The sequence below is a fragment of the Oncorhynchus gorbuscha genome, linkage group LG02, assembly GCF_021184085.1.
Source record: "Oncorhynchus gorbuscha isolate QuinsamMale2020 ecotype Even-year linkage group LG02, OgorEven_v1.0, whole genome shotgun sequence".
Lineage (NCBI taxonomy): Eukaryota > Metazoa > Chordata > Actinopteri > Salmoniformes > Salmonidae > Oncorhynchus > Oncorhynchus gorbuscha.
In genome coordinates this window covers 26,076,595-26,102,111 of record NC_060174.1, presented here as the reverse complement: position 1 = coordinate 26,102,111, position 25,517 = coordinate 26,076,595, and the positions used below count along the sequence as shown (strand labels likewise).

Below are 25,517 nucleotides of genomic sequence, written 5' to 3'. Positions count from 1 at the left end.
CGGGCCGACCCCAGGTGGTAAGGGTAGGTAAAAACACATCCGCAACACTGATCATCAACATGGGGGCCCCTCAGGTGTGCGTGCTCTGTCCCCTCCTGTACTACCTGTTCACTCATGACTGCACGGCCAGGTACGACTCCAACATCATCATTAAGTTTGCCGATATCTCAACAGTGGTAGGCGTGATCACCGACAATGATGAGATAGCCAGGACAACAACCTCTCTCTCTCTCTCTCAACGTGATCAAGACAAAGGAGATGATTGTGGACTACAGGAAAAAGAGGACGGAGCACACCCCCATTCTCATTGACCGGGCTGTAGTGGAGCAAGTTGAGAGCTTCAAGTTCCTTGGGGTCCACATCACCAACAAACTAACATGGTCCATGCACAACAAAACAGTCGTGAAGAGGGCACGACAAAACCTATTCCCCCTCAGGAGACTGAAAAGCTTTGGCATGGGTCCTCAGATCCTCAAAAGGTTCTACAGCTGCACCGGTATGGCAACTGCTCGACCTCCAACCGCAAGGTTCTACAGAGAGTAGTGCATACGGCCCAGTACATCACAGGGGCCTAGCTTCCTGCTATCCAGGACCTCTAGACAAGGCTGTGTAAGAGGAAGGCCCTAAAAATTGTCAAAGACTCCAGCCATCCCTGTCATAGACTGTTCTCTCTGCTACCGCATGGCAAGCGGTACCTGAGCGCCAAGTCTAGGTCCAAGAGGCTTCTAAACAGCTTCTACCCCTAAGCCAAAAGACTCCTGAACATCTAATCAAATGGCTACCCAGGCTATTTACATTGCCCCCCCACCCCCCTCTTTTACACCGCTGCTACTCTCTGTTGTTATCATCTATGCATAGTCACTTTAATAACTCTACCTACATGTACATATTACCTCAACTAACCAGAGCCCCTGGACATTGACTCTGTACCGGTACCCCCCCCCATGTGTATAGTCTCGCTATTGTTACTTTACTGCTGCTCTTTAATTACTTGTTACTTTTATTTCTTATTCTTACTCGTATTTTTTTTAAACTGCGTTGTTGGTTAGGGGCTCGTAAGTTAGCATTTCACTGTAAGGTATGCATACACCTGTTGTATTCGGCTCAAGTGACTAATACAATTTGATTTGAATCGTTATCTTAACCTGACTAGTTTCATCCAGAACTCTGCAATCTATTTGTCTCTCAGTCCCCTGCTCTAACCTCCCCCTTTACCACTCAGGCCCCATGTCTGGACCTGAACCAGTTTTGCTGGAGGCTATTAAGGCTGTGTTTACACAGGCAGAACAATTTGGATATTTTTTTCACAAATTCGTATTTCGACCAATCATATCAGCTCTGAAAAAGATTTGTGTAAAGATCTGATGTGATTGGTCAAAAGACCAATTAGTGTAAAAAAGATCAGAACTGTGTAAACGTAGCCAAATTAACCTGAGATAAACAACATTCAATGCTCAAACTGCACAAACAATCATTAGTATTCAAATTAGATATAGGGTTAAGCCTGTCTTGCTCCCCGCGAACATTCTCTTACCCACTACAAGCTAAACTATAAATCATAAAAGCAGACTGCTAGAGTTTTATAGATTACTAGAATAAGTAATTAGGCAGTCGAGTTCACATCTGTTGAACAAAACTACCGGCAGAGAGGGGGAAAGGCGGAAGGGATGGGGGTGGTGAGAGAGAGGAGAGGGGATAGTCAACAGAGGGATTGAGAGTGGGAGTAAGGGGGTTCTTATTGACAAGCTTTAGAACAGAACAGCTCACCCTGAGGCTGTGATTGGCTGCAACTTACAGAAGTGGTGACCGTGACAACGCATGCTACTCCCATAAATCCCAAGAGACAGTGGGCGTCGTTCGAGCGGATCACTTTTGTCAAGTTGGTGACCGCCTTTCAAAGTGTGTTGCATTATGGGGATCAGAATTGTCCGACTTGCGCCTACATGTTGATTGCATGAACTTAAGAAAAATCATGTAATTAAAGGTCATGAAGTTGACTGCAAGTTTCTACACTTGCTCTTCACAAACTTCATTCTGCAGTATCGCCTGCATTGTGGGAGGCTCTATTGTCCACTGATCATTGGGTATTTGTTTGACCCACGCAAATGTGACCAAAGACGTGACTGAAACAGGAACCAACTTCGCCGAAATTCATGTATATAGTGAATATGTACAAATGAATGTGATATTTAAGGCTCTCTCGACAATTAATTGTACAACATTATTTACAGTGTGTGATATGGGGGTTGAAGACATGTATATTTCAATATTATAAAGAACAACTTTTATAAACAATGGCAACACTGCCATGTTGCACTGAGCCTTGCTGTTGGAAAACCACACCAGTGTCTGACTTTCAGCTGTAGCAGATGCATCTCCGACTTCACTCCTCAAATTTGTCTAGTCGGTTGCTTTCACTTTTACCACTCAAACGAGCCCAGTTACTATGTGTACTCTGGACTACTTTAGCACAATGCCAAGAGCTTCCATTACATCACTGCCCTCCCTGAGTCTCACCACCACCTCGAAACTAATTTACCTTATTCTCACATCACCCAAAGAGCCCTCCTGTCCATGTAAATGAGAGCTTTAGACACAAACAAAGAGACCAGCGAGCTTGAAAAAACATTTTTTTTATTCTGAAATGATTGATCATGTGCCCAAGTTCAGTTTTTAAAAGTCTCCTCAAATCTCCTAGATAAATTTGCTCTCAATAATAAATCAAAGGTTATAGAAAATAAAAGTAATCTTTAAAAAAAAACATTCCTTTTTGGAGTTTAATCCAAATAAAAAGAGGCTACACTAGAGAAATGGCTGCTCCTGGGTTGGGCTAACTGAAAGTGCTACAGCCCTGTCCCATTGGTTTGTGGGCCATAGGCAAATCATAGTCTCACCCCCATGAGTGGAGGATAGCCAATCACAGTGTAGTGTCCACAAACACACACACCTCCCATGATGCCCCTCTCTCCATGGGAGATTAAGGCAGTTAACACAGTGGGGTATATCTTGGGGGTGGATTGGGAGATGAGAAAAGCTGGGCAGGAAAGACCTCTATTGCCAAGGATGCATGTTTGGACTACAACCACAGAAGAATACAGTAAAAGCACAATGATGACAAGTTAAATCAGATAGAGGCCCTTGCCCTTGTTCTGACAAACAGTACAGTAATGTTTCTTATCCAGTTGTAACACAAACACAGCCCCCCAGATTGAGAGAGTTCGTAACGTTGCTCTGCAGCTGAGATGATAGTGAGATGATGCACAGTACAGTAGATAATCATCCATGACCGTACAGGTGAGAGGGCTGAGGATAGGACTATAGCCATATATATGTCTGAGTGTGTCTCAACATGCTTTTTTGTGAGAGTGTGTGTGTGTTAATGTGTGTACCAGTGTGTAAGTGTTTGTACATGTGTGTGTGTGTGTGTGTGTGTGTGTGTATATATATCCCCCTCTCTCCCTCATCCAGGCATGAATACCCCTCCCTCCCCCAAAAGGTAGCAGCCGCTCCCCTGCTCCGCCCTGGTGGACTCTCCTCTACTCTCCCTGGGCGTCATAGTTGGCCCCACCCGCCTTCTTCAGCTCGGTGCGAATGTAGTCCTCCTCCAGCTCACGAGGATCACTGATCATGAACTCCTTGGCAAAGTTCTGCAGGAGACAAACAGAGGAGGAATTTAAGAGAAAAAGTGTTGAAAAAAGATAGACAAACGAAGGTAATTTTCTATACTTTATTTACCATTTAATGTACTGTATTTTAACAGAACATTAATATTTGATATTTGTAAAGGAATCATGTGAGTATGTGTGAGAACAGAGTCCCTAACCTGGACAATGTCTTTCACCAATGTCTTGTCAGTGCTGATCTTGGCACGCTGCAGGCCGCTCACGTTTTCCCCTATCCAGGTGATGAGGGTGAACTTGGCACGCTTGCTCATGGCGTCACCCGTCGTGATCCGCACAAAGCCAAAGAGACGCACATCATCTGATAGAGAGAGAGAGTCATAGAGTCAGAAATTAGACTGACCATCAGACAAGCAGAAACATGCAGAGAGGCTGAGGACACCATTTCCATTCCCAGCTGCCTCATGACTGGTAATTACAGTATAGTTGTTAGAGAAATGGATTTGTCTCCATGTCCATGTTGGCAAGGCCTGATTCCTGTGTACTGTGAGTTGATTTAGCTTTGTGAGAGTGTTTCTATGCTGCTGTAAGAAGTATGAATGACTTGTTATGGTGACACTACTGTGGCCATGCACCAAATCCAAAAGTGTGATAAAATTGGTGAGTACAAGAGACAGGAGAAGGTATTCAGGTCAACAGACTAAATAAAAAGGGGCTGGAGTTGTGAGCAATACCGAGGAGACTGGGGAGGCAGTGATTCTGGGTTCACTCTTTCACGCTGTCTCTCTCACAAACACATCACATGTTAGCCCTACATCACCAGCTGCATTGTCTTGGAATAGATGTTTTTTTCTGTATAGTCCAACACACCAAATATGTGCCAAATCAGTTCCCTAAATAGATTATAGTAAAGGTAATAACACATTTATGGCATGATTCTGCTCTGGTCTGGGCCCTAGCTATTCCTTACCATTAATAATGCCCCATTGGTTCCCTCTGTACTAGAGGTTGACCAATTAATCGGAATGGCCGACAATCGGAAATCGGTATTTTTGGACACCGATTTTGCCGATTTAAAACATTTTATTTTATTTTTAACACCTTTATTTAATCTTCATTTAACTAGGCAAGTCAGTTAAGAACACATTCTTATTTTCAATGACGGCCTAGGAACAGTAGATTAACTGCCTCCTTCAGGGGCAGAACAACAGATTTTCACCTTGTCAGCTCGGGGGAACCAATCTTGCAACCTTACAGTTAACAAGTCCAACACAATAACGACCTGCCTCTTGTTGCACTCCACAAGGAGACTGCCTGTTACGGGAATGCAGTAAGCCAAAGTAAGTTGCTAGCTAGCATTAAACTATCAAACATAATCACTAGTTAACTACACATGGTTGATGATATTACTAGATATTATCTAGCCTGCATTGCGTATAATCTGACTGAGCATACAAGCATCTAAGTATCCGACTGAGCAGTGGTAGGCAGAAGCAGGCACGTAAACATTAATTCGAACAGCACTTTAGTACGTTTTTGCCAGAAGCTCTTCGTTGTGCTTCAAGCATTGCGCTGTTTATGACTTCAAGTCTATCAACTCCCGAGATGAGGCTGGTGTAACCGAAGTGAAATGGCTGGCTAGTTAGTGCGCGCTAATAGCGTTTCAAACGTCACTCGCTCTGCAGGTGTGGTTGTTTCCCTTGCTCAGCATGGGTAACGCTGCTTCGAGGGTGGCGGTTGTCGTTGTGTTTCTGGTTCGAGCCCAGGGAGGAGCGAGGAGAGGGACGGAAGCTATACTGTTACACTGGCAATACTAAAGTGCCTATAAGAACATCCAATAGTCAAAGGTTAATGAAATACAAATGGTAGAGAGGGAAATAGTCCTATAATTCCTAATAATAACTACAACCTAAAACTTCTTACCTGGGAATATTGAAGACTCATGTTAAAAAGGAACCACCATATGTTCTCATGTTCTGAGCAAGGAACTTAAAAGTGGCACATATTGTACTTTTACTTTCTTTTCCAACACTTTGCTTTTGCATTATTTAAACCAAATTGAACATGTTTCACTATTTATTTGAAGCTAAATTGATTTTATTGATGTATTACATGAAGTTAAAATAAGTGTTCATTCAGTATTGTTGTAATTTTCATTATTACATTTTTTTTTTTTAAATAATGTTTTTTTTTAAATAAATGTAAAAAATAATCGGCATATTAATCGGTATCGGCTTTTTGGTCCGTCAATAATCGGTATCGGCGTAGAAAAATCATAATCATTCGACCTCTACTCTGTACTGATCGGTACAATCTCAGCGTGATATCTGTGTTTACCTGTGCCTTGCTGATAGAGATTTTCCTGGCAGAGCTTCACAAGCAGCATACATCTAAAGGCTTTTGTTGTGCATGAACAATAATCAGTGTTCAAACTGTTATCAGCATGGTTACAAAGGCCATTGTTAGTTTCAACACCAACCCTGCATGTCCCCTACATGTCACATGACTTAGCCATGATCTCCACCAGACCATACACAGCTTTATGCAGTTTCTCTGTATAACAAACCACAAATTGGATGTTTCTAGTACTTAAAATCTTAAAAAAGGTCAGATTTTTTGTGCTTATTTCTATATTTGTCACATTGTGGCAGACAAGTAATGAATAAGCATATTCCACTGTTGAAAGAAAACCCTAATTCTGCTAACTCCTGAGTATCAAGCCTGACCTCCCCTGTTGAAAACTTTCTGGTTTGTCATACTAATATCTCTTCCCTCTCCAAGCCATTCATTCTAGTTGTGCTGACACAAGTGCCCAGAAAACTGCTGCACTACTGAAACTATGATGATGTAGCAAAAAGACAAATATAATGCTTTAGTTTAGCCCTTTAATTGATAAGAAATACAGATGTTTATTTTAGCACACTATGTCTATCTAAACAACAGATGCAATTACTGAGCCTTCCCATATAAGTATCCACTATTTGTTCTGCAACAGTCTATGGCCCTCAAATACAGGATGAGACTTTTACAGTTTCTGTTAAAGCAGACTCATCAGAATGTATGAAACTTCTTATACAGTAGGATTAGGGCAACAATATTCACCAGGCAAAGACAAGGTTCAAAGTAGGGAGAGACAATGGTAGTATGGGACAGCCAGAGGTACTATTTGGGTAGTTAGTATAGCAATACATCAGTTCTCCTATTTAAAAAGGGTAATATATCGGTAATGGGCCTAGATCGTAATAAATCAGAATTACATCATTGGAATGCATGCCCTGAAACATAAATAAACCGGAGCAGCCTACAGCCATACAGGCGCACCAGCGCTGGAGTATTTACCCACCACGCCCTACACTCCATATCTAATTAGGGTGGTGAGAGAGTGTCAGGAAAGGGTGCTGATAGGGTGGTGACAGCATGATTGGCTCACTAGGGGTGGGCACATTTATATTATGTCCTACATAGTGGGATAAAGACCCTGCGCTGAGCACAGGAAACAGTGGACACACTTTCAATGTTACTAATTTTATAAGGCTTTATTTTTCACACTTTTTAAGAACCCAGAAAGGCCTACTTCCTTATGAAGTCACGAGACAGGCTATTAAAATGGTCACTGGGTCGCAGTACTTCTAGATTAAGTAGCCTACTGACGGCCAATAGACAGAGTTTTATGAAAGTATTGCTCTGGTAGGCTACAGAGCGTCACAAATCGGAAGTTCCTTCAAACGCTGAAGGTCTACTTCTTTACAAGCAACACAATTTCAGATAATATAAGTTTCCAACAACTCAATGAGCCCTACTGACTGACATGGCAACAAATCGTAAATATGTGTGTGGTCTATAGATTATTACAGCGCTGTTGCCATTACGCAGGACCATTGCGGCCAATTTGAAATAACCGCATAAACGCAAAAATGAATTAAATCCCGGCCTTACCTGTGCACTGACTCTTGAATTCTTCATAATCAGTCCCCTGGCCCGCCGGCACAATCATATGACCCTCATATTTAAACGCGGCCCTAAAAGAACATAAAAGGCACAGTAAACGAATGAATTAAAATGCACTAACCTTACAGTCATCTCAAATGGAGTATTCAGACCCTGTCTGTCAATAAAATCGGTAATAATCCATGACCGTCTCTTCCACTAATGCATTTCCACGTCCATCATCCGACATCTATCGGATGGGATTACAATGTATCTATTTAGTCGAGACCAGGCTGCGTAGGCTATTCATTCAAAAACCGGTGTCAAATGAGGGGCAGACTTGTCAGGTTGTGTGTCAACATATACGTGTCATTACCACTGTATTTTCTTGGATAGGCTAAATAAATGAAACACTGGATGAATGAATGAGAAGTGCGCAGTTTGATTATTCATCCATTGTTATTGATTTTATAAATATATTTTTAGGATGCTCTGTAAAATATCAGATTCCCACAATTGCCTATGCCCAACAAATTCACCTCACTTACCAGTTTATCTCTGTGTTATCGTCTCTGACGAGGTTATAAGCTTCCCTGCAAGCCTCTTTATCGATTCGTGTTGCCATTTTTGATGGACGCAAATGGACAGTAGAAATGAGAACGCAGAACAGATATGCTACCGGTAGTCGAAGTGAAAAAGCGAGGCGAAAAGAAAAATAAAAAAGGAGCAGAACGAGAGTTATACAATAGAGACACCTCTAGTCTGAAATCACCAGCCCCTATTGAGCAGTCGAGTCTGTGCTATTACACGAGGAGCGCGCTGAGCAGGGTGTATCTTTTTTCAATTATCTGAGAAAGAGACTCTTTCCACGACTTGATTCATTTCCTATAGCCAGTTTATGGGCGTTGGTGATGTTTGTCAATCAGGTTGCCGTACTAGTGCGGCGAAGTCCCCAGACGCAGTATTCACCTCCCAATGGTTAACTGAGGTATTCGGTTAAATTAAATCCACCCTTTTTCTATTGTTGCCGTTTTACTGCGCTATCGTGCCACCTTGTGGTCTGTCAATGTGATCGATGCTGGAGAACAATAGCCCGCAGCAAACAGTTTCCCAACCAATAACCACAGTGTGATTATAGCCGAGAGACAATTAAACATTCATAGAAAATAATAAACCATGGAAAGTATAGCTAGAAAACACAGAGATTTAGGTCATTTATTTCAAGCTATATGAGGGGACCAAGCGAGAGAGAAGGATAAATAAAATAAATAGAGAGATTGTGTGTGTGTGTTAGTCATTTTCCAATGGCTGTACATGCATGACCACATCCCCCATGAATTGATGAGCCCAAAATATCTAGAATAAAAACATGCAAACTAAAAGTTTCTACACTGAGGGATATGACTGCATGGAGATACCTTTAGCAGTGCAATGCCCACACTAACCTTTTAGATCTATGTCTAATAGCTTTACGTTTTCAGCAGTTTCTGAATGCATCCTAAGTGGGCTCATGCACTAGCCATATGATTGGTTGGATTCACATACAGTCCACGGCTACTTCCTGGATGAGATCATGACTGCTGCTGAACAACAAAATAATACATTTTCAAACTGCTTTTGATCAAGCATGATATACCAATTGATTATGCTTTTTGCCCTGTTTATCAAAAGTGCTGTAAAAACATGTCAATAATCAACTGACTGTCTTCCTTTGTGTATAGTGTATGTGTATTCTCTCTGGTATGCAATCTGGTTTCCGTTCAGGTTATGGATGTGCCACTGCAACCTTAAATGTCCTAAATTATGTCACCATTGCCCTTGATTCTAAGCAATGTTGTGCTGCTATTTTTATTGACTCGGCCAAAGATTTTGATTACGGTAGATGATTCCATTCTTGTGGGCCGGCTAAGGAGTATTGGTGTCTGAGGGGTCTTTGGCTTGGTTTGCTAACTACTTCTCTCAAAGAGTGCAGTGTATAAAGTCAGAACATCTGCTGTCTCAGCCACCGCCTGCCACCAAGGGAGCACCCCAAGGCTTGATCCCCATCAACAACATAGCTCAGACAGTAGGAAGCTCTCATCCATTTATATGCAGATGATACAGTCTTATACTCAACTGGCCCCTCCCTGGATTTTGTGTTAAACGCTCTACAACAAAGCTTTTTTAGTCTCCATCAAGCTTTCTCTGCCCTTAACCTTGTTCTCAACACCTACAAAACAAAGGTCATGTGGTTTGGTAAAAAGAATGCCCCTCTCCCCATCGGTATACTTACTACCTCTGAGGGTGTAGAGCTTGAGGTAGCCACCTCATACAAGTATTTGGGTGTATGGCTAGGTACACTGCCCTTCTCTCAGCACATATCAAAGCTGCAGGCTAAGGTGTCACAATCGTCGTAAGAACATTCGGACCAAAGCGCAGCATGATATGGGTTCCACATATTGATGTGAACCGCACAAAACAATAAACCACAACCGATACATGCCGCTATGGCATGCTCACAGGCAACTACACATTAACAAGATCCCACAAAACACAGTGGGGAAATGGCTGCCTAAATATGATCCCCAATCAGAGACAACGATAAACAGCTGCCTCTGATTGAGAACCATACCAGGCCAACATAGAAATAAAACAACCTAGATTACCCACCACACCCTAGTCACACCCCGGCCTAACCAACATAGAGAATAAAAGGTTCTCTATGGTCAGGGCGTGACATAAGGATAAATCTAGACTTGGTTTCCTCTATCGTAATCGCCCCTCTCTCTCCCCAGCTGCCAATCTAACCCTGATTCAGATGACCATTCTACCCATGCTAGATTACAGAGATTTATAGATTTATAATTTATAGATCGGCAGGTAAGGGTGCTCTCGAGCGGCTAGATGTTCTTTACCATTCGGCCATCAGATTTGCCACTAATGCTCCTTATAGGACACATCACTGCACTCTATACTTCTCTGTAAACTGGACATCTCTGTATACCCATCGCAATATCCACCGGTTGATGCTTATTTATAAAACCCTCTTAGGCCTCACTCCCCCCTATCTAAAATAACTATTGCAGCCCTCATCCTCCACATACAACACCCATTCTGCCAGTCACATTCTGTTAAAGGTCCCCAAAGCACACACATTCCTGGGTCGCTCCTCTTTTCAGTTTGTTGAAGCTAGTGACTGGAACGAGCTGCAACAAACACTCAAACTAGACAGTTTTATCATTCAAAGACTCAATCATGGACACTCTTACTGACAGTTGTGGCTGCTTCACGTGATGTATTGTTGTTTCTACCTTCTTGCCTTTGTGCTGTTGCCAGTGCCCAATAATGTTTGTACCATGTTTTGTGCTGCTACCGTGTGCTGCTGCCATGTTGTGTTGCTTCCATGTTGTTGTCATGTGGTGTTGCTGCCATGCTATGTTGTTGTCTTAGGTCTCGCTTTACGTAGTGTTGTGGTCTCTCTTGTCGTGATGTGTGTTTTGTCCTATATTTGTATTTTTAATCACAGCCCCGGCCCCCACAGGAGGCCTTTTGCCTTTTGGTAGGTCGTCATTGTAAATAAGAATTTGTTCTGAACTGACTTGCCTAGTTAAAAAAAGGTTAAAGAAATTTAAAAATATTACAAAAAATGCTGTGGTAAATTCAAAATCTGTGGTTTTATTCTCACACAATCAATATCGCTGTTGAACATAAAAGCGCCTCATGTAGATCGTTGCTAGATCTCAAAGTTACTGTTGAATAGCTGCTACAATGTAACAAGAAGCCAATATAATCTTCCAGTGCCCCCCCTGAGAGGTCAAAGTGAGGTGATACATTGTGGCATGATGTCATTGTCAAATTTTCAGTTCAGCTCTAGTCCAAGTTATGCAGTGGTGGAAAAAGTACCCAAACATCATACTTGAGTAAAAGTAAAGATACCTTAATTGAAAATTATTTAAGTAAAAGTGAAAGTTAGCCAGCAAAATACTACTTAATTAAGTCGACAAGTATTTGGTTTGAAACATACATCAAAAATAAAAGTAATTGAAAAAATATACTTATCTTCAAAAGAAAAACTATCAATAATTTCAAATTGCTTATATTAGGCAAACCAGACAGCATAATTTTATTTTTAAAATTACAGATCACCAAGAGCACACTCCAACACTCAGACAATTAACAAACGATACATTTGTGTTTAGTGAGTTGGACAGAAACGAGGCAGTATGGATGATCAGGATTGTTCACTTGGTAAGTGTGTGAATTGGATGAATTTCCTGTCTTGCTAGGCATTCAAAATTGAACCCATCTCAGGGAAAATGTATGGAATAAAAAGTACATGATTTCCTTTATGTCATGCAGGTGAAAGAGGACCCAAAAGCGACTTAACAGAAACAGAGTTTATTTAAATCCAAACAGGGAATAACAAAAATCCTCTAGTCTGTAGAGGGGAATAACTAGAGAAGCGGCCACAGACTGCAGGTCGTGGGTAGGCGCAGGCCGTAGTTGATAGAGCCACCTGCTCACACGCAGCATCTGATGAAGGCAAAAAACACGACAGGACAGGGCGAAACACAATCACAGCATGGTGAATACAAAACAAGGAACCGACGGGACAGGAACGGATCACAAAGGAATAAATAGGGACTCTAATCAGGGGAAAGGATCGGGAACAGGTGTGGGAAGACTAAATGATGATTAGGGGAATAGGAACAGCTGGGAGCAGGAACGGAACGATAGAGAGAAGAGAGAGCGAGAGAGTGAGAGAGGGAGGGGGAGAGAGAGGGATAGAAGGAGGGAAAGAACCAAATAAGACCAGCAGAGGGAAACGAATAGCATGGGGAGCACAGGGACAAGACATGATAATAAATGACAAACATGACACTTTAGGAATGTAGTAAAGTAAAAGTTGTCAAACATATAAATAGTAAAGTACAGGGCCAGGTTGCATAAAACATCTTAAGTTATTTTCCCCCTTATCTTTCCCCTTAGTTTCCTTAACTTTAAGTCAGTTGCACAAAACATTTGAAGGTGAATTTCCCCCTTAAATGAAGTGAACAAGTTAAGGGTGCCAATGAGGTCCCTTAACTGCTTCATTCAGTATGGATATCAATGTAAACAGCATTTGTGGAGATGAATGTTGCTTTCATCTGCTCTGGTTAGCTACAAAAGGAACACATCAACCAGCTAGCTACTTAGCTAAACAACGGAAGGTGCACAATCTATGGCTACAAAGCCATCTGGCTAGTTAGCTATAGCTACTCTGTAAGCTAGCTTAATTTAACTAGACAGTAAAATAAACAAGTTGAGAAAAAAGTAAGTCCAATAAATGTGGATTATTATCTTCTGAAGCAATTTGATTATCTGTCTTGATTGTATGAGTTCTATCTTGCTATCTCCCAAAATAAAAGCAATCTCTTTGATGAGAAGTTTAGTCAGTGAATCAGGCCGTCTCCATGGTAACTATATACTCTTTCTGCCATACATGCCTTCAAACTACCATAAAACATCTTTAAGTATGACCTTACCTAAGGAAACATTTGATAGGCTCTATGTAACGGCCTTAAACACAATTCTCTTAGGTAAGGGACATTCATTCCTTAAGGTAAACACTTAAGATGTTTTATGCAACTGGGCCCAGATACCCCCCAAAACTACTTAAGTGGTACTTTAAAGTTTTTTTACTTAAGTACTTTCACCGCTGAAATGATGTAGCTCACTAGCCCAAGATGTACTCTTAAGGAGCCTATGGTTACTCCTTAATTAAGGTCCACGGACCTTCTGTTATTTTCAGAGGTAGACTTACTCTGGCAGCCAAAACAGCCAAATGCTCCATCTAAACATGAATTGATTCTCAATTGCGATATGGTTCTAGAAACATAAAGCCCTTTACTTTCGTATCCCATCCAAATAAAAAAAATTGAAATGCAAAAATATACACTTACTGTATACTGTTTTAACCTGTTTTGCAGCCGACAATATTTTTCAGTGACAACATGTTTCTGGCGGCCTTCTTCCATTACACACAGGTGTTCAGAGCATGCTGGATAGCTAATTAGCACAGGTGGTCCCTCTGTCTTCTGTAAACGTTATGTAACATGGATATATGGCCTTGTGGGAACACTAACCCTAACCGTATAAAGGTGTGCATTAATTTAACCTTTAGTTTTTTTTTTCTCTCTCGCTGATGTGAAAGGGAAGGTCGTTATGCTTCCAAAACCGTACCGGAAGTGATGCGTGTTAATGTTCAGACTGAGCGTCGGGGCTCGTAATAATACTTACCCGTACAGAAGACGCCTTTGTCCAGTGACTTATGTGTAATGGAATGGAACTGAGAACCATGGGCTAATAGCCCACTTATGATTTCTCTGAATTCTATCATACAAATGTCACTGTCCTTTAGATTGTGTTGGATTAAGAGCACACAATGGATGATGGAAGACAAAGCCGTGCTTCACAGCCTCAACGGATAAGTGAGTCATCCAAAGTTAGTAGCATGATGTGACCTATCTAGCTACAGTATTCGTTTTGTCTTACCTGACTAACTTACTTCAACTATCACTTTTAATGTCATATTATCTGTTGCTATATGTCTCAGGTCTACTGTTGGGCGGAGCAAGCAGACTTCCTCCTGCAGGGTCTGAATGAGCAGCGTCAGCACGGGCAGCTGTGATTTGTGGTGCTGGTGGCTGATGAGCAGCGTATCCCAGCCCACTGTGCTCTACTGGCCGTCTCAAGCCCTTCCTTCCAGGCTATATTCACCCTGCGAATGAGGGAGGAGCGACAGGCAGAGGTGGAGCTGGTGGGGGCCTCCTTTAGGCTGTGGTGGACTTCCTCTACAGTGGGGATCTGCTGCTGGACGGAGGAAACATTGACCGTGTTCTGGAGACGGACCACCTGCTGCAGGTGTAGAGGGCAGTGGACTTCTGCTGCCAGTACCTGGAGAAAGAGGTGAGTGAGGACAAGTACCTGTGACTGCAGGAGCTGGCTCTGCTCTACAGCCTGGAGAGACTAGATGCCTACATCGACCACTTCATCCTGGAACGCTTCGCCACCCTCTCCTTCACCCCAGGCTTCCTGAGTGATGTCTGGCTGCCCAAGCTCCTACCTGGCCAGCAGGCAGGTCCAGCATGAGAATGAGCAGGCTCTTCTCCAGGCTTCTCTCCATTGGCTGAGCCACACTCCAGACCGCCCTGAACATGCCTGCCAGCTCCTCTCCCACATCCGCGTCCTCCCTGCTGTATGGGCTCTGCTGCCCCTGGAGGCCAGCTGTGAGGTGCTGGTGGAGGAGGCTCTGGACTACCACACAAGGGCCAGTGCCTAACCAGTTTTGCAGACAGGTGGCAGGGAGGGGAGGAGCAGTTCCTACTTGTGGGTGGGGAGGTGTCAGAGCATGGGGGAGGAGCTGATTGCAGATGTTCGCTGGCTAGATTTAGACTCTAGTGGGTGGATGGTGGAGATCCAGATCCCAGCCCAGAGGAGCCACCACCATGTCACAGTACTGGGGGATTTCATCATGCAACTCATCACAAGTTAATGGAGGTGATGCTGCCAGGAACCTGCTGTACTGCTACAAACCCAGAGACAACCAGTTGATCAAGGTAAAGCTCTGCTCTTACACTGCAACCCAATCTAACATTTCCAAAATGACTCCAATTATGTTTAATCTCTTCTCTAGAGTGCCCCAATGAACCAGTGATGTGTGGATTTCTACCTGGGAGCCATTGGGGAGTGTTTGATTGTGCTTCTACACCTGCATTGCTTGCTGTTTGGGGTTTTAGGCTGGGTTTCTGTACAGCACATTGAGATATCAGCTGATGTACGAAGGGCTATATAAATACATTTGATTTGATTTGATTGCTGTTGGAGGGCGTAATAATAACGGGCTCTGTTGTCAGTGGAGATTTACACCCCTACAGACGACTGCTGTACATATGTAGCAGGACTGCCCAGGGGAGAATTCAACTCACCCTGATTCACAGTCACACTACTCCTCAATGGTCTCCCAAAGCGTCACCTGTACTCCTGTCTCTGACATTACTTCCCCCTGTTAAGCAGCAAGAAAACAGAGTAAGGAGAACAACACTCTGCCTAAGGGGAACTGTTGTAACGGTTCCCAATACACTATAACTATTGTGCCTCTTTGCCTGGCAGGCTGGCACAACTCACATCAAAGTCCTTTCTCTCACTTGTCCCTCTCTACTCCATTTATCTGCAGATTCACCTATGACAATGCAGGCACATCTCATAAAGGATTGGTCTACATCTCAGGCGGCCATATATACCAGATCGGGCCGTACCGGCGAGTCATTTTTTAGCTATGACCCCAGAGGAGGAGACGTCGGGGTGGAGCGCCAGGCCATGTCATCTGCACGGGGGTGGCACTGCATGATGTCACTTCACCACCTTATCTATGTAATCGGGGGAGGAATGACCACGAGGAGAGCATTGAGTGCTTTAACATCCTGGTGGTGGAGGCCTTTGACCCCCAGAGTGAACAATGGATCTGTATAGCCCCCCTCCTCCAGCCTAACAGTGAGGCGGTCTGTGGGGGTAAGATCTTTAACAAAATATATATTTTACCCTTATTTTACCAGGTAAGTTGACTGAGAACACATTCTCATTTACAGCAACGTGCTGGGGAATAGTTACAGGGGAGAGGAGGGGGGATGAACGAGACAATCTACGTGCTGGGGGGCTACAGCTGGGAGAGCATGGTTTTCTCACAGGTCACACAGGGGTTTGACCCTGAAAATGCCAGTGGGTGCAGGACCCAGACCTTTCCAAAAACATTACAGGCAGGGGAAAAGAGCTGTGTAGCTGTCAATGGAACACAGTGGATGACAGAACTACCTATATCATATCACATTATCTCTAAAAGCACAAAACCTCACAAAGGGACTAGTTCTGTTTCAGCTAATTTGTGAAGACTTCCAACATGCTTAACATTGGGGACTATGTGAAAAAGTTTTACTTTGATGTGCTTCATATTACAATTGAAGCATAATCTATACTGAACAAAAATGTAAATGCACATGTAACAATTTCAAGGATTTTACTGAGTTAAGTAAATTGAAATAAATTCATTAGGCCCTAATCTATGGATTTCAAATGATTGGCAGGGGCACAGCCATGGGTGAGCCTAGGAGGGCATAGGCCCACCCACTTGGGAGCCAGGTCCACCCACTGGGGAGCCAGGCCCAGCTAATCAGAATGAGTTTTTCCCCACAAAGGGCTTTATGACAGGCAAAAATACTCCTCAGCACCCCCTTCCCCCTCCTTAGATGCTCCCGCAGGTGAAGAAGCTGGATGTGGGGGTCCTGGGCTGGTGTAGTTACACGTGGTCTGCAGTTGTGAGGCCAGTTGGATGTACTGCCAAATTCTATAAAAATGATGCTGGTCGAGGAAGGATAAGTGCACCTGTGTAATCAGCTTCAGACCAACACTTTTTAAAAATGATTTTACCTTTATTTAACTAGGCAAGTCAGTTAAGAACAAATTCTTATTTTCCATGACGGCCTAGTGGGTTAATTGCCTTGTTCAGGAGCAGAACAACATATTTGTACCTTGTTAGCTCGGGGATTCGAGCCACTAGGCTACCTGCTGCCACTTTGTGTTTATAATTTGGTTCAGTATATGTGTTTTAAACTAAACGTTTTGTTTGAGTTATGATGATAAGAAAAAATGTGTTGGCACAGTGTTGGCACAGAGGGCATACTGTATATTTATTCAAATCATGTCAACAAAAAAACAATAGCATCCATCCATACCTTCAGCGCCACATTTCTATTTATCATCACAATTTCACATTACAGGTAAACAATAAACACTGATTGAAGACCATTTGCAGGCCAATGTTGAGGAGGTGGATAGTAATCTGGCCTTGTTCTCAGGTTGAGAAACAGTTATCGTATTCTCCCAAGTGACTTCTCTGTCTCTTGTTTCTGATCCCCAGGGACTCTCATTCAAAGGGGTAGTATGGATGAGACTTCAAGCTGAAGAACAGAAACATGTCAGGGTAGGAGCAGTTGTTCTCTACATGGTATTATTGATGTATTAAGTATTTGATTAAGGAAGCGTTGAACCTGTCTTACGAGTCGATGATGCAGCTCTTCCAGCCTCTATTCAGTCCTCTCAGTGCCGACATGTCCTCTTCAGTCAGAGAGAAGTCAAAGATCTGCAGGCAACACACTTTCTTTTTGAGTGTTTATTGTACCATTGACACATTTGATTTATGTTAGTGAGTAATGTATGTGAAAGTTCAGTTAATAACTAAATGTGTAAATCAAGACATTGATCTGACATTGATCAAACTAGCCCTAAGACTGAATACTATATCAGTCAAAGTCATATTGCTCAAACTGAACTTGATATGAACTCATGGTATGATTGAGCAAGAGCTACATGTAGTACAAACGAGTAAATATAATCTATATTGGGTCAGAGAGAGAGTTCACCTTAGTGTTTTCCAGAATGTGATTGGGTTTCACACTTTTGGGGATCACTGCAATACCCTGCTGCACATGGTACCTCAGCAGTACCTGAAACACACACACATAGTCCTTAGATGCAGAGCCCAGATGCACACACACACACTAGATGTGTGTTTCTACTGAACTATCTAGTCTAACCTGAGCAGGGCTCCGTCGGTGCTTCTTAGCCACGTCTCCTACCACAGGGTCTTCCAGCAGCTTCTCAGGATCAGTGTCTCCACAGTGACTGTAGGAAGTATTGACACAGTCAACTTTTGGAACATACGGAGGGATGTTTACTCGGCCAACCGTGGGGTCAATAGTGCAGAACAGAGCAATATAGTGCAGGATCATAGTCCAGTCGCTAATGTCTACATGTTATTGTCAGGAGGACTCACAATTCTTTGGGTCTTCCAGGGGAACCTAAGGGGCTGTAGGCAGTGAGGGTGATGTTGCGAGACTTGCAGAAATCCACCAGGTCAGACTGGACCAGGTAGGGATGCAGCTCCACCTGCAGGAGCGGAGGGAGAGAGATAATGAGATTACAGAGTTGTAAGAACACTCTTTCGGCTGTTATCCATTCTTGTCTACTACCCTCTGACCCAGTAGCGACACCCACACACTCTTTCAGAATGGTAAACACACCCGTTTGCACATGTAGTGTCCATGCATAAACACAGTTAACTGTGTATTGCACTGGTTGAGCTGGTTAAAGGTGGTGAAATAGCTTTGTGACACAGGAGGTTGGTGGCACATTAATTGGGGAGTACGGGCTCATAGTACTGGCTGGAATGAAATGAATGGAATGGTATCGAATTCATCAAACACATTCCATGAACTCCATTCCAGCCATTATTATGAGCTGTCCTCCCCTCAGTAGCCTCCTGTGGTTTGTGAGGTACTCAGCGTTTCATAATAGTGTATTTGGAATAGCTAAAATTGCAGTGTAAAGCCTTGAAGAACCTGGTTGACTGCAGGGGGAACCTTGGCCACAGAGAGCAGTCTCTCCAGCTGGAGGACGTTGAAGTTGGAAACGCCAATGCTCTTCACTTTCCCTGAGGCCTGCAAGGCCTCCATCCCCTACATCACATAGCAAACATTACACCACAGGCACAGTTATACACCACACTTCAAGATACCAAAAATAGACCACGAAAAAATACAAATAATTTTGTTGTTAGGAGACAGTATAATGATGTTGATGAAGAGGAGATGATAGTGTTTTAACCTTCCACACGTCCAGATAGTCAATGTCAGTGGTGAGCATTTCTCCATCTCTCATAGGGAAGAGCTCATCATCCACTTTCTGGAAGGAATGAAAAAGATACAGTGCATTCGGAAAGTATTCAGACCCCTTGACTTTCTCCACATTTTGTTACGTTACGGCCTTATTCTAAAATGGATTCAATTGTTTTTTTCCCCCTCATCAATCTACACACAATACCCCATAATGACAAAGCAAAAACAGGTTTTTAGACATTTTAGCAAATGTATAAAACTAAAAAAACTGAAATTTCACATTTACATAAGTAATCAGACCCTTTACTCAGTACTTTGTTGAAGCACCTTTGGCAGCGATTACAGCCTTGAGTCTTTTTGGGTTTGACGCTACAAGGTTGATACGCCTGTATTTGGGGAGTTTCTCCTATTCTTCTCTGCAGATCGTTTCAAGCTCTGTCAGGTTGGATGGGGAGTGTCACTGCACTGCTATTTTCAGGTCTCTCCAGGGATGTTCGATTGGGTTCAAGTCCGGGCTCTGGCTGGGCCACTCAAGGACATTCAGAGACTTGTCCTGAAGCCACTCCTGCGTTTACTTGGCTGTGTGCTTAGGGTTGTTGTCCTGTTGGAATGTGAATCTACACCAGTCTGAGGTCCTGAGTGCCCTGGAGCAGGTTTTCATCAAGGATCTCTCTGTATTTTACTCCGTTTATCTTTCCCTCAATCCTGACAAGTCTTCCAGTCCCTGCCGCTGAAAAACATCCCCACAGCTTGATGCTGCCACAACCATGCTTCACTGTAGGGGTGGTGCCATGTTTCCTCCAGATGTGACGCTTGGCATTCAGGCCAAAGAGTTCAATATTGGTTTCATCAGACCAGAGAATCCTTTTTCTCATTGTCTGAGAGTCCTTTAGGTGCCTTTTGGCAAACTCCAAGCTGGCTGTCATGTGACTTTTACTGAGGCTTCCATCTGACCACTCTACCATAAAGACTTCATTGGTGGAGTGCTGCAGAGATGGTTTTCCTCATGGAAGGTTCTCCCATCTCCACAGAGGAACTATGGAGCTCTTTCAGAGTGAACAGGTTCTTGGTCACCTCGCTGTCACCCTAATTGCTCAGTTTGGTTCAAAACTTCTTCCATTTAAGAATGATGGAGGCCACTGTGTTCTTGGGGACCTTCAATGCTGCAGAAATGTTTTGGTACCCTTCCCCAGATCTGTGCCTCAACACAATCCTTTCTCAGAGCTCTATGGACAATCCCTTCGACCTCATGGTTTGGTTTTTGCTCTGACATGCACTGTCAACTGTGGGATCTTATATAGACAGGTTTGTGCCTTTCCAAATCATGTCCAATCAATTGAATTTACCACAGTTGGACGCCAATGAAGTTGTAGAAACATCTTAAGAATGGTCAATGGAAACAGGATGCAGCTGAGCTCAATTTCGAGTCTCATATCAAAGGGTCTGAATACTTATGTAAATAAGGTTTTTCTGTTTTTTATTTTTAATACATTTGCAAAAAATAAAAAATAACCTGTTTTCGCTTTGTGAGTATGGGGTATTGTGTTTCGATTGATGAGCGGGAAAATATATTTGTATCAATTTTAGAATAAGGCTGCAACATAACAAAATGTGGAAAAAGGGAAGGGATCTGAATACTTTCCAAATGCTCTGTATGTGAAAGTAAACCGAGATTTGTTGTTGAAATGTCAAGAACTGTATCAGAAGAGTCCATTAGTCCCTGTATCATTCATGTGACTATTTGTGCCAGTGTCAGTGTGAACTTTAAGCCCACCTTCAGTCCTACAGGGAAGTGTATCAGATACAGGTCCAGATAGTCCAGCTGCAGGTCACTCAGGGACTTGTTTAGACACAATGGGATGTCATGGGTCGCATGGTGTGTATTGCACAACTACACACAAAGAAATGGTCACAGGTCTATTCAGAAACACAACACAATGATATAGCAAATCAACCACGAATACAGAGAAGAGCCCGTAGATAGAAACCAGTTCTGCTTCCAAGTCAATACATATGTCAACTGAGGTCCAGCTTGTTTTGGGGAGGTTTTCTGAAAAATCACTTAGTCAATATGACTTAACTTTTTTAGTGTTACGTAATAGACATTGACCAGTAAAACTAGTAGATATATCAACAAATACTCTACAGTAGAGGTCTTCACGTGTCCACCCAAACCCAAATACCAGAGACCAGTCCTGTGACCCGAGCAGGTCTGGGTCCAAAATGTATACTTTTCCCTCAGGTCTGGGTCAGGTCCTGTTTGATTGTCATCGATTCTCAGGTCTATGTAACTACAGCTGATAGACCCGAGTGGACCCGAATGGACCCGACCATGGCTCCACACAGCATATAGCATATTAATTTTACGCTAATAAGGTGAATATATTGACTTATAGAAGGCCTAGCCAACATATACATACCTATTCATTAACCAGAAGAGCAACTTGGCTGATAAACATAATTTTCTTGTCACTAGGGTTCAATCGGTTCTGGTCTAGGTTGGTTGCTGTCGGGTCCATATGGGTTCGGGTCTGAATACCCCATTTATTTTATGATCGGGTCCTGGTCTGATTGTCCTCGTATACGTTCGGCTCTGGGTCCACTTTTTGGACCCGAGAAGATCTCTACTCTACAGGCAAAATTCATATCAGATTATACGTATTTGAACTTTGTATTGGACCAAAAGATCAAAGGGCAAGCTCATTTCCACCTGGAACAGTGACAGCCAGCCCACATAAACACTCAGCCGCAGCACCCACCTTACTGACGACGTACATGTCTTGTCGTTGGATGATGCCTTGCTGCATCTTGGAGCGGAGGGCCTTGCTGATCTCGACCTCGTTGCAGTAGCTGTAGGCTGTGTCTATGTGACGGTAACCAGCAGCTATGGCAGCTTCCACCGCACTTTGACACACTGCTGCTGAACTGCTTGACTGAACAACACAAAGACACCGTAATGACCATTTAACCCACTGTGTAATAACAACAATCACCACTGTAATAACATACACCTTTCATACTTAGAGAATAATACATAGACACTATATATACTGAGATTTTGAGATAACCTTCAATGTGTGGTTGAGATAGGGAGTGGGAGTGGGAGAGAGAGAGAGAAACAAAGAGAGAGCAAGAAAGAGAGAGAGAGTACCTTCCATGTTCCCAAGCCCAGCAGGGGCATGCGTGTGCCATCATTCAGCTCTACTGTCCGAACAACACTGGTGCTCACCTCCATGTGGTGGGTTAAAACAGCATAGAAAGACAGGAAAAGCCTTGTGACAGGAACTTGTGACTTATCCTTCCACTTTACCAACTACTTTGTTACCCGCATACCCTTCTCTTTCTATTTCTACCTCTCTCTCTCTCTCTCTTGCGTCCTTCCTTATCTTTCTAGTTAATCATTGAACTATGTAAGAAGTACTTCACCACAATTGTGTATTTATGTGTACACTCAGTAACTGAGGGCTGTTGTAAAGACTCAGGGGAGGAAGGAGAATGTTGTAAAGGTCACTTTCTTCAGACAGGAAATACTCATGTCCACACAATATGTGGTAGGAAAGGTGTGGCCTATGCACTGTGATATATATGTGATATTGTACCAAAGTGTACATTTTAAACTTGAAGTGTATGGTGATGCAATGCAAATACATTCAGACATGCAAGTCCTGGATGCAGGCCAAATAATGTGTCCTTGTTGAATCTGCTCAGCAACGTCCCAAACTGCAATACACACATCCAACAGTAGGACGTGCTATAGTGTCAGCAATGAATGATTTCATGCTACAGTCAGTCATCAAAACAGTTTTTATTTTTTATTTTTACAAATGAGCTGTAGAAGCATACCATTGAACCATACCATTTTGTGGAGTTATACAGATAAATGTATCTGTGTGTAGTATGAGTAAAAGTATTCCATTGTAATATTCATTATTTCTGAGGACGTTTGTTTTCTTTCTTTAAAACCAAAAGAACCTTCATAGGGATTTGAAACTGAAGGTCACTCAAGGTGTGTCTAGGCCCTAGGGAATAACATTTTAGTATGAGAAAGTTCTGGGTGAAAATCAATAAAAGTGTACTGAAAATAGTGACATAAAGCATTTACAAAACATTATACTTGAATTAAATGAGAACAGTTCAAGACTGAATAATATTGTTCAATACTGTATTTAATAATAAATATATATTTTAATTATCTTGAGATTGTTTAGCAGAAGATTTACACCTGATGGAAAATCATTCCAGGTGAAGCTGGTTGAGAGAATGCAAAGCTGTCATCAAGGCAAAGGGTGACTACTTTGAAAAATATCAAATATAAAATATATTTTTATTTTTTTAAACACTTTTTTGGTTACTACATGATTCCATATATGTTATTTCATAGTTTTGATGTCTTAACTATTATTCTACAATGTAGAAAATAGTACAAATAAAGAAAAACCCTTGAATGAGTAGGTGTGTCCAATCTTTTGACTGGTACTGCATATCATTTAGTTAATAAAGCCGCATACACATATGGTTTCTTTTTTTGTTTTCTTGAGTAAGTGTGCTCCAAAATGCAGGTGTTTCAGCCTAGCTCAGTGCTTTCTGAGGTGGTGGGGCAAGCCAGAAGAAAATACGAAGCGTTGCACCGTGATTGGCTCATTGTTCTGTCACTCATGGGCACACTATGTCACTGCCAATTCTAAGGGTAGAGCTCAAAGATTCAAGCCTCTTGGGTGCTGCCATAGAGTTACATTAGACGTGTCCATCCAGAAGGCAGAAGGTCATTGGCGACAGATAAAATGACGTCAAATCACATTGTCTACAGTAGCTTTGATTGGACTGATACGATGATAAATAATGAAGAGAAATTATAGATAAAACGTATCAGTGCTCATCGGCTATGGACATAAACATTACACAAGAAGTTGGAAATCTCAAATTCAACAATGAGTGGTTTGGAAGGAATATATGTGGCTAACTACAAGCATTGCAAAGCAATCATTAGCCTGCTATTCAGTGGAGTGACTGTGTGGTCCCAAGTCTAAGGGTCTCTTTTCCTAGTTTAAAATCATAAACATTCAATATTAGCCATGCTGTCAATGAAGCATGATTTGTGCCTCGCTCAAAACAACTGTTAACTCGGAACTGCACAATCTGACTTTAGTGAGTTCAAGACAACTGGGAATTCAGGAAAAACGAGCTACGTTTTGAACTTTCATCCAACTCGGAATTGTAAATTGGGAACTCGTGCCTCCTTCTAGAGCTACGACCTGAAGATCACTGATGTCATCATGAATCAACCTTTTTTTCTTCTTCAGAGTTCCCAGGTTTCTTGAAAGCATCATAAATCCAGAGAATGCCAGACTTTGATGATAACGTTTGATGATAAAATATGCCCACAAAGGACCGCTGCGCCACCTTCCTATTCAAGTGAGCACAGCACAACAAGGGGAGTCAAAAAATGTCTTGTATGTTGCTTCAAAAATGTAATATGCCGGGGAGATATGTATACTGTAGCTAAGAAAGTAATACTAAGTGTATGTTGTGTAGTAAGCTGTTAGTAGCCCATGTGCCTCACCCTAATAATATTTTCACCTCTTACTTTCACATACTGTTCTGACTTGTTGGTGCACATGTAGCCTATAACCTGTTTTGGGGAAATGTAATCATAGAATATTGTAAGAGCTTTCAGTGTCTGCTTATATGCCCCCTTTATTTATTGTATGGTTCTGACTTGGTGTATGGGGAGAATACTGTAAGAACGGACCATGTTCTGAATTATGTTGCTGTACATTTCAAAAGTTCTGAACAAATAGTTATATTGATTACGTCCGTTCTAGCTCCCTCATTAACATCTTAATCGAAATTACGGATGGTCTCTTATCCGTTTGTTGTCCCCATATGCCATAGTTTGTACATCTCAATTGTCAGTAGAAACCACATTTGTTTAAGCAAGTCAGCCATATCAGCTATGTTTTTTTTAAAGACAATAAATGAGACTGAATGAACTGTTTCACTGACAGACAAGGCTCTGCTGTTAGCCAGGTGTAGCAGTGGTAATGTGTTGGGACTCTGCTGTTAGCCAGGTGTAGCAGTGGTAATGTGTTGGGACTCTGCTGTTAGCCAGGTGTAGCGGTGGTAATGTGTTGGGACTCTGCTGTTAGCCAGGTGTAGCTGTGGTAATGTGTTGGGACTCTGCTGTTAGCCAGGTGTAGCAGTGGTAATGTGTTGGGACTCTGCTGTTAGCCAGGTGTAGCAGTGGTAATGTGTTGGGACTCTGCTGTTAGCCAGGTGTAGCAGT

The 25,517-nt window shown here is 42.5% G+C and overlaps 2 protein-coding genes and 1 pseudogene across 3 annotated transcripts; 1 reads left to right on the top strand and 2 right to left on the bottom strand.

Moving 5' to 3' along the window:
• Positions 1–2,613: 2,613 nt before the first annotated feature.
• On the bottom strand, positions 2,614–8,525 carry LOC124000065 (coactosin-like protein). Its single transcript, XM_046306176.1, has 4 exons — positions 8,096–8,525; positions 7,557–7,639; positions 3,824–3,981; positions 2,614–3,647 (listed from the first exon to the last, which is right to left on the bottom strand). The coding sequence occupies exons 1-4, from the start codon at positions 8,170–8,172 to the stop codon at positions 3,537–3,539; spliced, it is 429 nt and encodes a 142-aa protein (XP_046162132.1). The 5' UTR covers positions 8,173–8,525; the 3' UTR covers positions 2,614–3,536.
• Positions 8,526–13,950: 5,425 nt separating this feature from the next.
• On the top strand, positions 13,951–16,552 carry LOC123992292 (annotated as a pseudogene).
• Positions 16,553–17,218: 666 nt separating this feature from the next.
• Positions 17,219–22,620, bottom strand: zgc:56622 (uncharacterized protein LOC326033 homolog). Of its 2 annotated transcripts, none has more exons than XM_046306158.1 (10): positions 22,386–22,618; positions 21,994–22,167; positions 21,009–21,125; positions 19,224–19,301; positions 18,959–19,075; positions 18,394–18,506; positions 18,155–18,242; positions 17,981–18,064; positions 17,618–17,700; positions 17,219–17,518 (listed from the first exon to the last, which is right to left on the bottom strand). In XM_046306158.1, the coding sequence occupies exons 1-10, from the start codon at positions 22,467–22,469 to the stop codon at positions 17,485–17,487; spliced, it is 972 nt and encodes a 323-aa protein (XP_046162114.1). In that variant the 5' UTR covers positions 22,470–22,618; the 3' UTR covers positions 17,219–17,484. The 2 variants fall into 2 exon arrangements, with proteins under 2 accessions (XP_046162114.1, XP_046162121.1); XM_046306165.1 differs by having other exon boundaries at positions 17,291–17,518; positions 17,609–17,700; positions 22,386–22,620.
• Positions 22,621–25,517: the final 2,897 nt, after the last annotated feature.

What these genes read in the sequence shown, in the direction of transcription:
- LOC124000065 (XM_046306176.1), bottom strand. Translation starts at nt 8,172, where the DNA reads ATGGCAACACGAATCGATAAAGAGGCTTGCAGGGAAGCTTATAACCTC. An exon ending in GATAACACAGAGATAAACTG is followed by an intron (nt 7,640 to 8,095) that starts GTAAGTGAGGTG and finishes ATGTTCTTTTAG; the next exon opens with GGCCGCGTTTAAATATGAGG. An exon ending in ATTCAAGAGTCAGTGCACAG is followed by an intron (nt 3,982 to 7,556) that starts GTAAGGCCGGGA and finishes TCTCTCTATCAG; the next exon opens with ATGATGTGCGTCTCTTTGGC.
- zgc:56622 (XM_046306158.1), bottom strand. Translation starts at nt 22,469, where the DNA reads ATGGAGGTGAGCACCAGTGTTGTTCGGACAGTAGAGCTGAATGATGGC. An exon ending in ACTTCCCTGTAGGACTGAAG is followed by an intron (nt 19,302 to 21,008) that starts GTGGGCTTAAAG and finishes CATTCCTTCCAG; the next exon opens with AAAGTGGATGATGAGCTCTT. An exon ending in TTCCCCCTGCAGTCAACCAG is followed by an intron (nt 18,507 to 18,958) that starts GTTCTTCAAGGC and finishes CCGCTCCTGCAG; the next exon opens with GTGGAGCTGCATCCCTACCT.